We start from the raw sequence: 13,885 nt of genomic DNA on the forward strand, positions 1-13,885 counted from the left end.
ATCTGTAATTTTTACGGGAAAAATTGTCAATTATACAGTTTTGATCTGCAATGATAATCTGTAATGATGTCAGCAATAACTGCTAATTTTGCAGTAGTAAACATGTATTTTTTACAGACAATAACTGCTTTCAAAATCTGTATTTTTTACAGACAATAACTGCTTTCAAAATCTGTATTTTTTACAGACAATAACTGCTTCCAAAATCTGTATTTCTTACAGACAATAACTGCTTTCAAAATCTGTATTTTTTACAGACAATAACTGCTTTAAAAATGTGTTATTTTTACAGAAACCTACTGTGCCTTTAACAGTCATGGTCTGCGTTAAAAATTTGTTGTAGTTACAGAAAAAACTGCAAAGTTTAAAGTTATGGTCTGCTTAAACAATCAGTTGTTTTTACAGAAAAAACTGTTCATTTAACATTTAAAGTCTGCGTTAACTATCTGTTATGTTAACTGAATAAACATAAATGTAACAGTAATGGTCTGCGTTAAATATCTGTCATTTGTACAGAAAAAACTGCAAATTTTAAAGTTACGTTCTTCCTTAAAAATCTGTTATTTTAACAAATATGATCAGCGTTAAAAATCTGCAAGTTATACAGAAAAAACAGTACTTTCAACATTTAAAGCCTGCATTAAATATCTGTCAGTTGTTACGGTCTGCGTTAAGAATCTGTGTTTTTCACAGAAACCACCGTGAATTGTACCGTTACGTCTGCGATAAAATCTATATTTTTACGGATAAAAAAAAATTAGTGTAGCCTATATAACTACAAAAAATGAGAAAAATTTCATTATTTCCTGAAAGCCATTTTAGCTCATTTTAGCTGATTTTAATTTAAAACTAAGTAAGCTAAAATATAATTCACACGTAGGTTAAACATGTCAATTTAGTTTTATTTTTATAGGGTTTACATTTATTAAGAAAGGATAAAAAAGAGTTATCTTTCACTAAGTTTTCAAACAAAGACTACCAACTTCACTTAACTCCCTTTTACAATAGCCAGTCAAACTGGAAAATTTTGTTGATTAAGAACAAAATTTTAACGTTTACTTCCTCCTTCGGGTTTTCTGGACTAATCCTTGCTATACATCTGTAATAAAAAACCCAAAATTACTAATTATACCTATAGTTATAAACATTATGATCAGATTCTCGACTCCACCGCTAATTCCTTTATATGGTTGATGTAATTTACAAAATTTGCCACCTTACGAAAATTCATTCATACTTAGAGGCGAAATGTGAATAAATTTTCATAAGGGCGGCAAAATTGTAAATCGGATTATTATATTCAATTTACATTTACAGACCATGAGTTGATTAAAGGGACAAATCTGTAATTTTAGTGCCTCTTAAAGGGAGATTGAAGAGGAGAATCAAATAATTTTTTATAGATTCTTCTACTAATTATAAGACCTATCTGCATGGTTAAACATCCAGGAAATACCTCCAAGTGATTTTAAAATTAAAATAACTTTGAGATTTCAAACATAATTTTAATCGCGTAACGCCCTTCCATTTTACCATCAAAACTTACGTGGCAAGCTCTATATCTCGCGCCATGATTGTCACATCGAGCGCCATTTTTATAAAATATCGCCATAAATTTCATTTGACATGGAGCGTGCGACGGAAATTTTGTTAACAAAAAGGCAGGGCATTACGCGATTGGTCGGAGGGGTAATTTAAAATTGTTTGAAATCTCAAAGTCCTTTGATTTTTGAAATCATTCGGAGGTATGTCCTGGATGTTTAACTAAAGGCAGATAGGTGTTATAATTAGTAGAAGAATCTATAAAAAATCACTTGATTTTCCTCTTCAGTATCCCTTTAAGAAATTCCAAGATGAAAGTAGACTACGTTGTACAAGGCAATTCACTATCTGAAACTGCTCGAAACATGTTTTGAAACAAGCAACGTTTACAGAGTTATTAAAATCGCATATGGTCCCATTAAACGTTACATATCATCTGGGAAATAGGTATTGGTTCCGACCAGTGACAAAGTATAATTTTTTTATGAGAAAATGTACCTTTGGATAAATTCCATAGTGAGAGGTGTCGTCTCTGGGTACGCGATGTTCATTATGTAGTATAGGCCAAAGAACATGAAAATTCCAGTTGCCAAGTGAGAGGGATCAATGTGGTCATTCAATATTTTTCGGTCTGCCGAAATAAGGTAGTAGTTCGCCTTTCCCAAACTATCCCCTTTGCAACATTAGAAAATATATTATTTTTATTTTTGAAATAAAACGGATTAAAAAGGAACGAATACCTATAACAACTAGACAAGGATGCGCTGGTAGTTTTTTTTCAACTTCACTTAAATGAGTTCCCGCCTAAAAAAAACCGAAAAAGTCAACGTTTTAATTTTGCTTATAAAGTTATTTCGTTCGACAAACTCATAATAACTAAACCTTTCCATGGTTGTAACAGAGTAAAATAATTTGAATTAAAGCATAAGTAACATAATAGACATTAGTATGACACTTAATGAAAAACTATAAAGAACCTAAAACACTGAGTTATTCATGATTTTCTCAACTAAAATGTTTAGGATGGAGACCACTGGCGCCAAACATTCGAAAAAATTTTCCGCCCATAAATCAATCACCAACCGAGGCTTAGTCGTAACCCTCGCTACCCTTGAGGTTTAGCCATTTTACATACAACTTTCTGTCGAAAGTGTAATTTACATTTAATAGAAGCGATTAAGCTTAATCGGACTTATTTTATTGCGTAAAGAGAATAATCTTCACCGATTTATATGATTGGTTAATTTTGAATTACGTTTTGGGAAGCAAAGTCAATAGAGTAGTGTCGGTTGAGAGGAAAGTAGACAGTGTATCCCTCCCTATAGGCGCGCTTTTGTAAGAGAGGATACTGTACGCGCCTGGTAGGGGGGATGGCACTGAGCTAAGAGATAGAAGGGTATGACGTTTGCATACGTAGAACTGGCATTACTCTATAGGCATAAAGACTAAAGAGTAATGTGTTATTTTAGAGTTGCTCATTCCGTTTACGCTCAATACCTTATAGGAACCATGGTGTCATATTTATATCTAGTACGCTACTTTTGGTTAAATGATAGATTATAGTGATACTACCTCAAAAACTGGAAAAATTTCTTTTGGGTCCTCCTTAAAATGGTCCATAATAAGAGCAATTACAGCTGCTATTACAGCTTGTTTTTTATCCTTATGGTCATCTTCTTGGAGTGCAGTTACGATGGTTTGCACACTAGTTTTTTACTTTTGGAAAAGTACCCTAGAATTAGAGTACTTTTCTCAGCGAAAAATCTTTTGAACATATCTTGAAGGTCTTGGCCTAAGAGTTCATTCAAATGAGTAGCCATGCCAAAACTTTCAAAGAGAAACGGCCAATTCAACTTCAGCTCTTCAACACTCGTGCTTGGTTCAATGATGTGTGACCTTTGGAAGGCGTAGCTTTGTCTAAGAATTCCCCGAACAAGTTCTGTATCAGGATTACTAGTTAAAAACATTTGCCTTAGCTCATCCATGAGCTTTTGACCATTTTCAGCGTCCAAAGTACTTATTTCTGGTTTGAATCCAATCTTCGTGGGGAGCATTTCACATGGTCTTTTGTTACGTTTTACTTTTTCCGTAGATTTCCTCTTGACTTGAGGCATTTTATTTTTCGTGATTCTAGACAAGTTGTCAAGTTTGTAGAAAATTTGTTGCAAAAAACTCTCATATCCGGAACCAGTTTTTTCATCAAAGATTCTGTCATCGATTGCATTTGGATATTTTCTCACAAACAATTCCGTGACTTTTCTCATATTACTACGGGATGGGCGATCGCATTTCTTCAGAACATCTGTGTAAATTGACCTTATGACTTGATGCTTCATGGATTCGTTAATTCTTTTCCCTTTCCCTAAACTTTGTTGGACGTGTTTTGGGAAAATATCTTCTGACAAGGCATACGAATCAAGCCATTTTTTACACCTTAGTGCATTGCACTGCTTATTCTGGAAATTGCAATTAAAATTAATAAACCGTAAGTATTCCTTATTCTTGAAAAAATGTTTGAACTGACATAAATTACCTTAGAATTATTATGGTCATTAGCATGATTCGGAAAAGATGAGCTAGTCCCGGGCTTTTCAGCCGCATCAGATACAGAGAAAGATTCACTTGTAACTATTTAATAATATTAAATTTTAAATTTTATTGCTATTTCATAGTATATATACTTTTCAGTATGAGAGTGATTATTTTAAGCAGGATATTTTTGTCAATAGGTCTTACCTTTTTTCAGCGAATTCCCAAAATTAAGAAGTTTTTTTATTTGTATTGGTTTTAAAATCTTAATCGATTTTAAATCTTCCTCCGTCAAGAACAACATATCGTTTATACAGTTTACACCGAAATCCTTGAGTTGTAAAACAACGTTAAAATTTTCTTCTTCGTTTAAGGAAATGCAGATATTGGAAACACACTCTTTTAAGTCAACGTTATTGTTGTTTTCAGAGAATCCTTCGGGAACCAATATTGGATTATCCATATCGCCCACCTGTATTGTGAAATTAAGATTAACTACAATGATGGGATAAAATTGAAGGGGAAATTAATTGTGACAACAAGTGATTTTTTATCGATTCCTTATCCTTTAAATAGGCCTAATTCATTAGTAAAAAAATTACAATAGACTTAGCGGGAATTCACTAGTAATTTAAATATTTTTCTATTAGGCCTATTTGCTCAGAGCAAATCAGCGAACGCGAATCGGAGTTGCTATGGAAACGCAAAGAGCAAATGTCACGTCATTTTTTTTATAAATACAATGCGTCGCTATTATTATGGTGTTGGTAATATCTTGGGGAGGAGGGTTAAAGGACAAATCTCACGTCATTATTAAAATACATAATTGTCTTAGTCAGGCTGGATATTATCAGGGACTGGGTTTTTTGGGTCAGGCAAATCTCACCGAAATATAATTTGTATTTCTTAGTGGGGTTGACCAATTTGCACTAAATACATACAGAGAAAAATAATTTATTTACAGATAAAACGGATTTTTTATCTTCGAAAAAAAGCTATTAATTTTTAATTTATTTTTAATGACAATTTTTAGTAAATAAAATGCATCCTATTTTATTTCATTTTTTAAATATGATTATTCTGAAAATATATAATTTCTTCACATAGCGGCTAGTAATATCTTATAATCGCTGAAAGAGATAATTTTAAACCTCACCCTTTTTTATAGTCGTTGCATGCACAAAAACCAAAAACCTATCCACTAACGGTGATGAACGTCGTGTTTTAGTGTAATAATACTTTTCCCAAAAACTTGATAACATGAGAGAGGATAATAATTGGCCAACGTTGTGTTGCTAACTAATTTTGTTTCAAATAAGTCTAATAACTCATAGGCATGTAAACTGGCCAAGTATTTTGTTTGAAATAGTGTAATCAAATGATACAGCTCAGTTTCATCTTTCACGAAGTTTGTTATAATCTGACCCACAAGCAAATAATCATCAGATACTTGGTACACCACGATTTTTCCTTTCACATATGCTGTTCCTTTGAATTCCAACTTTGCTGTACAAATAGTGTTACTGGAATTAATGTTAAGGTCACGAGTCTCTTTTATAAAGCCTTCTTCAAAATTTTCCGTGTTAAATTGGATAGAATTCGTATATTGTAGCCGCGGAGGAAATGGTGAGCCTGCGGAATAGTATGCTTGTTGATATTGATGTTTCTCCGCTAGCGTCTTAGTTATATTGATGAAGTTCTTGGTATTGGCCGCCATTTGTTTGTAAACAGTATGCTTACTTTCGAAGCGTAAAGTCCACAGTCTTATCAGGGGTCCAAATTGCAAAATAAGTTCTGGTCAATTAAGTAATGATGCTTGGCTTTAAGTTTATGGTCAGGAAAAGTCAAAAGGAGGCCTTTTTTATACTTCGGTAGCATAAACAATAATGCGGCGACACCATTTTTAGAAATCTTTGGAGAAGTAACAATTTCAACAATGGTTTTCAACAGCAAATATAATTCCCACACTGGATCGCAAAAATCTTGGATTTTGTCTTTAACAATTAAGGAAAAAAATCGTAGAAGACACCAGATTTGGGACGCATCACCTGTAATTTTTCTATTCGTTTGATTAACTTGGCAAGGCTTGTTACCAGAATCCGTTCCTAGAAATGAGAACTCGGACACAAGCCAGTTGTAGTTTGTCCATGAAAGCCATTTCTTTTTTTCAATGAAATATGACAAGAACTCGTAAAGGTCATACGCTACAACCCCCTCGAACAAATCATGCGCTAGGCACGGGGCTAGGGCGGGTAAGCAAACGTGAAAATTTGACAGCTCATTAAATGGGGAATTATCTTTAACTCCCATAAACGTTTTCAAATTCTGGTTTTCTCGAAGTTTCGCAATTGCTTCATTGTAGTTTTGTGTGTTTCTACGTTCAAAAGCGTCAGTGCTGTTTAAGTTTTCCGCTTTCACCAAGCAAAACCTACAAATATGGCCCTTGGAAAAATTGCACTGAAAACCTCCAATTTCATGACTTCCAAGATTATCCCCAAGGAGGCAAATGAAATGAACTTTTAAATTTGTACCATCATTAAGGTCTATTCGTTCAGTTTCGAGTACCTTCAGTTCACTAATAAGCATTTTAAAACAGTTGTTAAGTCCATGATTTTTCATGTGTTTGGTTTTGCATAAAGATATTAGTTGTTGACCTGTACTCAGGCGGTATGTTGACGAGTGTATAATATATTCCTAAAATTTTATGAATCGATTTGGCAGATCCTAACGGGTTAACACATTCAAACGCATCTTGGAATATTAACAATTGCAGAGAATTTGCTTTACCGACTTGAAAATCTTGGAAAAATATTTTACCATCTGATATGTCACTAAGGACTTGATTTTCTCCAACTTTGTACGAAGGTTTGGGAAACGTTAAGAGCTTTGCCACTTCAGTATTTGAAAGGAGATTTTTTAATGACTCCTTAATAGGTACGTAATGCAAGAAGCACTTTTTGAGGTTATGGTAACCAAGAAAAACCGGTACTGGGTCAATATATTTAAACTGCTCCTTAAAATACCCATGGCGCCGATGAATAGATTTGAGCTCCTCATTAGCTTTTTCAGCGAAGTTATATCCCGAACCTATTCCTAAAATTTCTTTAATGACGCTTTCTTCTAAACCAGCCTTTCTCATATCCTCATAAAGTTTATCAGTGATTAATTTTTTTTCAAGGGATTGCAAATTCGCTATTTCTTCAGCAACTATCTGAATTGTAGAGCTTGGAACATACTTAACGGCTTGTAACTTCAAGTAAAATAGTCCCAAATTTCTCTTGTAAAGTTCTGGCAAATTGCAACGCTCTTTCCCAGATTGTTGCTCATCAACTGAAGTAAATTGTTCCATATCATTATCGTTGACTGCCTCATGGTTTGAAGTTTCGAGGATCGTGTTGCAATTTTGTTCTACATCGCAGTTTGATGTCTGATTTTTGGTAAGGCCTGTCTTATGTTTTCTCGAAATATGACTGGTAAATGATCCTATTAGAGTATACTTAACAAAAGTGGTCCTGCACAAAGGACAAGAGACTGGAGTCTTTATTTAATGAGAGATTTTAGATGGGAAATTAGAAGGGTCATGTGACTGAAAGAATCACTACAGTCTTTCACATTGCACGTGTGGTTTTTCCTACACTTAAAACCGTATTTTGTTAAAATTTAAATGTTGAGATTTTGAATTAGTAGTTTGAAAATTAAGAAGAAAAATTAAATAAAAAATACAGAGAAATATTTGAAATATTTCACAACGTGTAAGAGCCATGTTGAGCGCGCTCGGACTCTAATGTGCTTAATAGTATCAATGCAAAGCATGATTATTTTTGTATTAAATTTAATTCAAGTTGGCAACCTCAAACCGCTGCATTCCTTTAGGTTAAGCCTATCTCCAAAGACATCCCTAGCCATTTTCATTTATTTTAAAGGGACTGTTAAGAAGGCATCGGTGGGTGGGTAAAAATTATTTGAAATAGGTCAGAGTCACGTGACCGAGGAGAGGCGTGGTTCAAAGAAACTTAGTTCGTTTTATTTCGAAAACAAGCACTTCGGGGAATTGGCGCTGAAATCTGGCGAAAAACGAGGACTTGGTGTCCAGTCCCACTCTATGTGGAGTCTTTGTATGTTGTTGTCACGTGGTGCTTGTGACGTATTTCAAATAATTTTTACCCGCCCGCTGATAGCTTCTTCGTAGTTCCTTCAATAATCTTCAGAACCTCGCTCTACCCAATAGTAAATTGACGCGAGTTACCCGGACCTAAATTTGAGTAGGAATTCAAACCATAACTTTCTTGTAGCCATACTTATATATCTGAGCGAAATTAAAATAAATGAGCTACAAGGGATAAAATTCTGGTTATAAAAATTATTTTCAAACTTTACGATTTATTATTGTTTTTGAATTTCTCAAATAAATGCAACTTGTCTCATCACTTCATTCTCTCTTTAAAACTAAATTTTATGCCAAATTTCTTGGGTTTTCCTCGAAATTTATGATTTATATATATATGTATTTTTATATATAACATAGTGGACGAATATATTTTATTCTTTGATTTTAAAGTACGTTATGGTTCTAATAAATGGATTATTACAATACATAGTTTCCATGGATAATCCATACCATTTTGAATTTTTCAATAGGCCTGGCTTTAGCCTCACCTAGTGAGGCAGGTCTCCTTGTGTAACACCTGAAGCCTGACCTCCCTGTGTAAATGGTATGGATCCTCCTAGCATGGGAACTATGTATATCATGCGATCGTTTTCTAAAATGGTTCAAGTTAAAAGAAATGGGGAATCATTTTCACGCTGCAGCCTCTGTTAGTGATTTCTTAAAGGGAAAGCGAAGTCCGACAAAAAGCTATTTTCTAGCCACTTCGTATAATATCTACGATGGGGCTAATCACAAGAGATGGAAGTTGTGGGGGTGGTTTTTTTCCGCAATTTGGTATGTGCCTAGGGGAGCCAATGCCACAAGAATCTGACGTTTCGGGTATTATAGCGTGTCCATCTCTCAACTAAAGAGGGTGTGGGACGAATTCGAAATTATTTCCACCTGTTGCGAAATTTTATACTAAATTTTTTTCTTTCTCTTTCTATCGCTTACGAATCAGGGAGGGTTACGCGTCAAGGGGCTACTCACTAAATCATTGGCGATTTTATAAGGGAGTCAAGGGATTACTCAAAAAAGGTAGCTAGTTTTATGAGCCCAACACTTGCGCCATCTTGTTATCAATTACTAAGGCTTAAGATAACAAATCAATAATTAAATCACTTGCTATCGGAATTAATTCGACCTATTAATTTAATTCTAAAAAATATACTTCAGTGAAATAATAAGTTTTAGCAGTTTCAAAATTTAAACCGCTTTTTATTGCAAACCACCCGAATAAGTAGAATTCTGAATTTACGAGTATAGAGAGCTTTCAGCTGGAGGAGGAGCCGAGTCTCGTGGCGTAATTTACGCTGCCATATTGGTGGGTTTAAAGCAGGGATGAAGCTGAGACCACCCAATATGGCTACCAGAACAGCGGTAAGACTTGGGAGGGTGTGACGTACTACTATACCTTCTGAAAGCTATCTATATAGGGACTTGGCAATTTGGGGGTATTTCCACCCTCTGCCGCCATTATGGCATTTCTTTTTTGCAGAGTGGAAGCTATTTTAGCCCTTCTTCTGACCCCCCTTCTTGGTATACTTTCTACCTAGAGTGAGTTTGCATGCCATAGTACTGTCAAGTCCCTATTAAACAAAATATATTTATAAAATTAAGTAAAAGTAAAACTTACTTTTGCATCACTCATGACTTTAAAATGAAGGCTTCGTACGTCTCTTTAAAATTACAATTCGTGTGATGGACGAAAACCTAAATTAAGACATGGTCATTAGCTACTAATATAACTAACCATTTTAATCGTTTTAAAATAAATGATAACTTTACAAAGAAAGTTATGATAACGATGTAGGTATAGGTTTAATCTTGATAAGTCTAACATTGAAATTAACCCATATTTAAATAAATCCTCAACTATAGGCTATTACACTTACTGTACATCAATTAAATCCAGATTTGTAATAATGGATATGACTGTACTGTACGTTTCCAATTAGAAATTTAAAACCAAAAAACACTCCTGGCTTAATAATGTGGTTCCTAATTTACAGTGCTAATTGAGTAATCTAATACCTCATATATTCTTAGCATTATTCAGCTTCAACATAGAGACCATTTTTAAGATTAAAATATGGCATTATTTATATTTCAAAGATTTGTAAGGAATCTTCAAATTTTTTTACAAGTTTTCAGTAGTTTTGCTGTAGCCTAGATCATTTATAAATGAAATGTACTTACGATTTTATAAAGAGTTTTGAATATAGCTTTCCTCGACGCTTGAAGAATGAAATGCTCGTTTTCGTTGAAAGTTTTCTTATCCTTGTGGCAAAATATCCATGCAACTTGATGCAAGGTGCAAAAAGGGGGTTTACAACCAAAGAGTATAACGCCGGTATTTAGCTTTTTTTATTATGAAGCCCGACACACCCGTTCATGGTAGTTTTTTTCCGTCTCTCCTGGCTTATACTGTGGTACTATAAAACTATACCCCCAACCAAGGAAGGGAGCAAACCTAAGAACCTCTCGTGAAATCTCCCCCTTCTTCGCACTGACCCGATTGAAAGCCTGGTGCCAAGTTGGGGGTAGGAGGGTTGATATTTACTTTGGACAAAGACAGGTTTCTCTGAACATCCACAAAACCCCAACCCCAAATGGAAAATTTTATGAATCATCTCATTTTCTATTAGAAACGAAAAAGGAGTAAAATAGCAAACAAGTTCTCCCAAAGAACCTATATACCAGGAATGGAAAGTGGGTTTGTTGACCCAATAAAAAATAATGAATAAATATTTTTCTTCTTCATTTCGCTTAATTAGGGCCCGTAATTAATTTTGAACAAAATTGAAAATTATTCAACTATTCGGTTCCACAACAACTCTCTAGAAGCCTATCCCGTTTTGAGAAATTGAGTTCGGGGAAAATATTTGCTCTTAATAACTCACGTTAAATTAATATTTTCGGCCCTTCGGGTCAACATTAACTCCGACAAATTAAACTAATAGGTCTTTCAATAGTTTGGAATGCGAGGAATCTAAGTCTTATTATCATACGACTAATTGTTGATTAGTTAAATAGATAAATCACTAAGCCTAACCAAATTTTCAGTTGTAAAAGTCCAAAATAATGTTCAGTAAGCTTAAGTTCTTGTTAAGTTATATTAAAAAAAACGCACTTGTCGAAGTCTGTTAAGATGCGAAGAGTTCAACTATGTTAATTTTAAAATGCTGCATTAAGTCGCTAATTAAGTACATAATTAAAACCAACACCTAAATACAAAGTTTTTGTATTTGAATTGATTCAATTTTCTTACTCTTACCGATACGAAATTAAGCGTAATTAAAACGCGTCACACTTTTTCGGGCCAACTAGGACTCGGAGAATCTAATGACGTTAGTCTCATTAGCGTAGCATAAACGGTTATTTAGTAAGTGTATAATGTATAAGTTTTTTATCCTAATAGACTAATTGTGTTTTTTATTATTTTTTTATCGATGCACCACTCTTTGTATATATATATATATATATATATATATATATATATATATATATATATATATATGTTCAAATCATAATCAAGAGTCACTTTCGTACCCGGATACGTTGATGTAGTTTCTCTATATTACAGTGGCGACGGAGATTTTTGCCGTGTATTCGCGTTAGTTTCGGGCTGTAAGTTAATGAAGTTTAAGGGTTAATCGATACATTTTTCCGATACTAAAACGTTTATAGCGTCATTATGGGTTTAAAACAATTTTAAGTTAAATTTAATATACACATTCTGTAGATTGGGACGCAAGGAGTCCCAAAATATAGGCCTCGACATTAAGAGTCTTTAATTTAATTCAAACCCTCTCCGTTATTTTCTTCCATGGACCACGGTCCATGGCTGTTCATGAAGGAATTATATGCATAAGAGAGCAGAGCCATAACTGCCTAATCACTAATTTCGGAGTTAAAAGCAGTTTTTAGGAAAATGGAAGAATACTGGAGAAGGGAGTAAGCTGAAAGTATCTTGATAAAGGTGAAGGTAATTTCCAGGAAAAACACGCTGGCACGATATAATTTCTTTTCAACAGTAATATATTACAAAGTGAGATGTTGGGTTTTGAGCTTTTGACAATATTCTTTGGTTCAGGAAACTTCAGGCGCGGTGCAATTTACGGCTAATATTTTATTTAGTTACGCCATATGGATAATATTTCTACCAGGATCTCAATTGAATATTAGTAACGAAGCTCGGAATATTCAGCCTGGCGCGAAATAAAATGCCCATACTATATTATTTTAAAAGGAAGATGAAGTAATGAAAGGAGTTGCTTTTATTTGATCAAGAAGCTATTAGAAGTCAGGGTTGGCACGCTGGTATCCAGTCCGGTTTTATCCACCTGGATTAAACCGGTTTAAACCACGTTGAAAAATCCAGTGGATTTTTCAATAATTATAATAATAGAGTACAGCGCAGGCACCATAAAGTGAAATGGAAGGAAAAGTTTGACCAACATGTCTTTTCCTCTTTATTTCGTCGAAATAGTCCATTCCCATATATTGTGGGTTATTTTGACGCACCCTCCTCCCACTGCCCCACCCGAAACTCGTGAGACTGACTTGAATTTTTCGTAACGCTAAATTGTTTGGTCGGACCGCGCGTTTAGAAAAATCTTTACCAGACCCTGCCCTAATGAAGATCACAAAAAAACGCTACCCGGGCCCGACCCTGCCCGATTGAAGATCACAAAAAAAGGCTACCCGGGCCCGACCCTGCCCGATTGAAGATCACAAAAAAAGGCTACCCGGGCCCGACCCTGCCCGATTGAAGATCACAAAAAAGCCTACCTGGGCCCGACCCTGCCCTATTGAAGATAATAAAAATGTCTACCCGGGTAGACGGTATGAAAACCCTACCCGACCCGACCAGCAAAAAGTTTGAAGTAATTTTCTAACCAAACCACACCTAGGATTTTTCGACCCGAAATAGATCGAGTTGGATTGAAAAATCCCGATTAAATCAGGGCCCCTACTCATCTCTAAGGGAAATGTCCATAGTTTAATCAACTTTTATGTACAATAAAAATGATTCTCAATCAGAGGGCCTAGTAGAAGACAACTATCGCACTAAATGTAAAAAGAAGTGCTAAAATTAAGCACTAGAGAGTAGTTTAAAAAAAGCCAGATAAATCCAATAAAATCCGGTTTAAACCAGCAAAAAACCATACCAGTGGCTTTTTCAAGAAAAATCCGGATTTTTGCCAACCCTGTTAGAAGTCCAACTCGATTTATAAATCTTACACTACATACCCGATATTCCAGTTTACAGAAGCAAAGCTGTAACTTTTAGAGGGAATTGTAAAAAGGACAGCTTCCCAGTTATTTACAGACGCAGATTTGTAATTTCTACCGTCAGTAGTAAAAAAGACAGTTTCCCAGTTAAAACATTTCTGTGATATTTGCAGTATTAAAACGTGTATACTTGTTTACAGAAGAGGATCTGCAATATCTACCGTCAGTAGTAAAAAGGACGGTTTCCCAGTTAAAACATTTCTGTGATATTTGCAGTATTAAAAACGTGAATTCCAGTTTACAGACGCAGTTCTGTAATTTCTACCGTCAGTAGTAAAAAGACATTTTCCTAGTTAAAAAATTTCTGTGATATTTGCAGTATTAAAACGTGTATTCCAGTTTACAGACCCAGTTCTGTAATTTCTACCG

General features: G+C 34.6%; 1 protein-coding gene across 1 annotated transcript; it reads right to left on the reverse strand.

Annotated features, from left to right (window-relative positions):
• Positions 1–885: 885 nt before the first annotated feature.
• LOC149640728 (uncharacterized) lies at positions 886–11,207 on the reverse strand. Its single transcript, XM_089850656.1, has 8 exons — positions 10,418–11,207; positions 9,855–9,931; positions 4,279–4,543; positions 4,076–4,170; positions 3,115–3,998; positions 2,283–2,346; positions 2,041–2,215; positions 886–1,099 (listed from the first exon to the last, which is right to left on the reverse strand). Exons 2-5 carry the CDS (start codon positions 9,867–9,869, stop codon positions 3,231–3,233), a joined length of 1,143 nt encoding a protein of 380 aa, XP_089706782.1. The 5' UTR covers positions 9,870–9,931; positions 10,418–11,207; the 3' UTR covers positions 886–1,099; positions 2,041–2,215; positions 2,283–2,346; positions 3,115–3,230.
• Positions 11,208–13,885: the final 2,678 nt, after the last annotated feature.

The sequence above is a fragment of the Phalangium opilio genome, unplaced genomic scaffold (assembly GCF_054372755.1).
Source record: "Phalangium opilio isolate 3A_F unplaced genomic scaffold, DU_Popi_V2 ptg000093l_1, whole genome shotgun sequence".
NCBI lineage: Eukaryota > Metazoa > Arthropoda > Arachnida > Opiliones > Phalangiidae > Phalangium > Phalangium opilio.

Bases quoted from the DNA above. Each gene is read 5' to 3' on its own strand.
- LOC149640728 (XM_089850656.1), bottom strand. The intron at 4,171-4,278 runs GTAAGACCTATT...ATTATTAAATAG, and splicing joins TGGGAATTCGCTGAAAAAAG to TTACAAGTGAATCTTTCTCT. The intron at 3,999-4,075 runs GTAATTTATGTC...TGCAATTTCCAG, and splicing joins ATGACCATAATAATTCTAAG to AATAAGCAGTGCAATGCACT.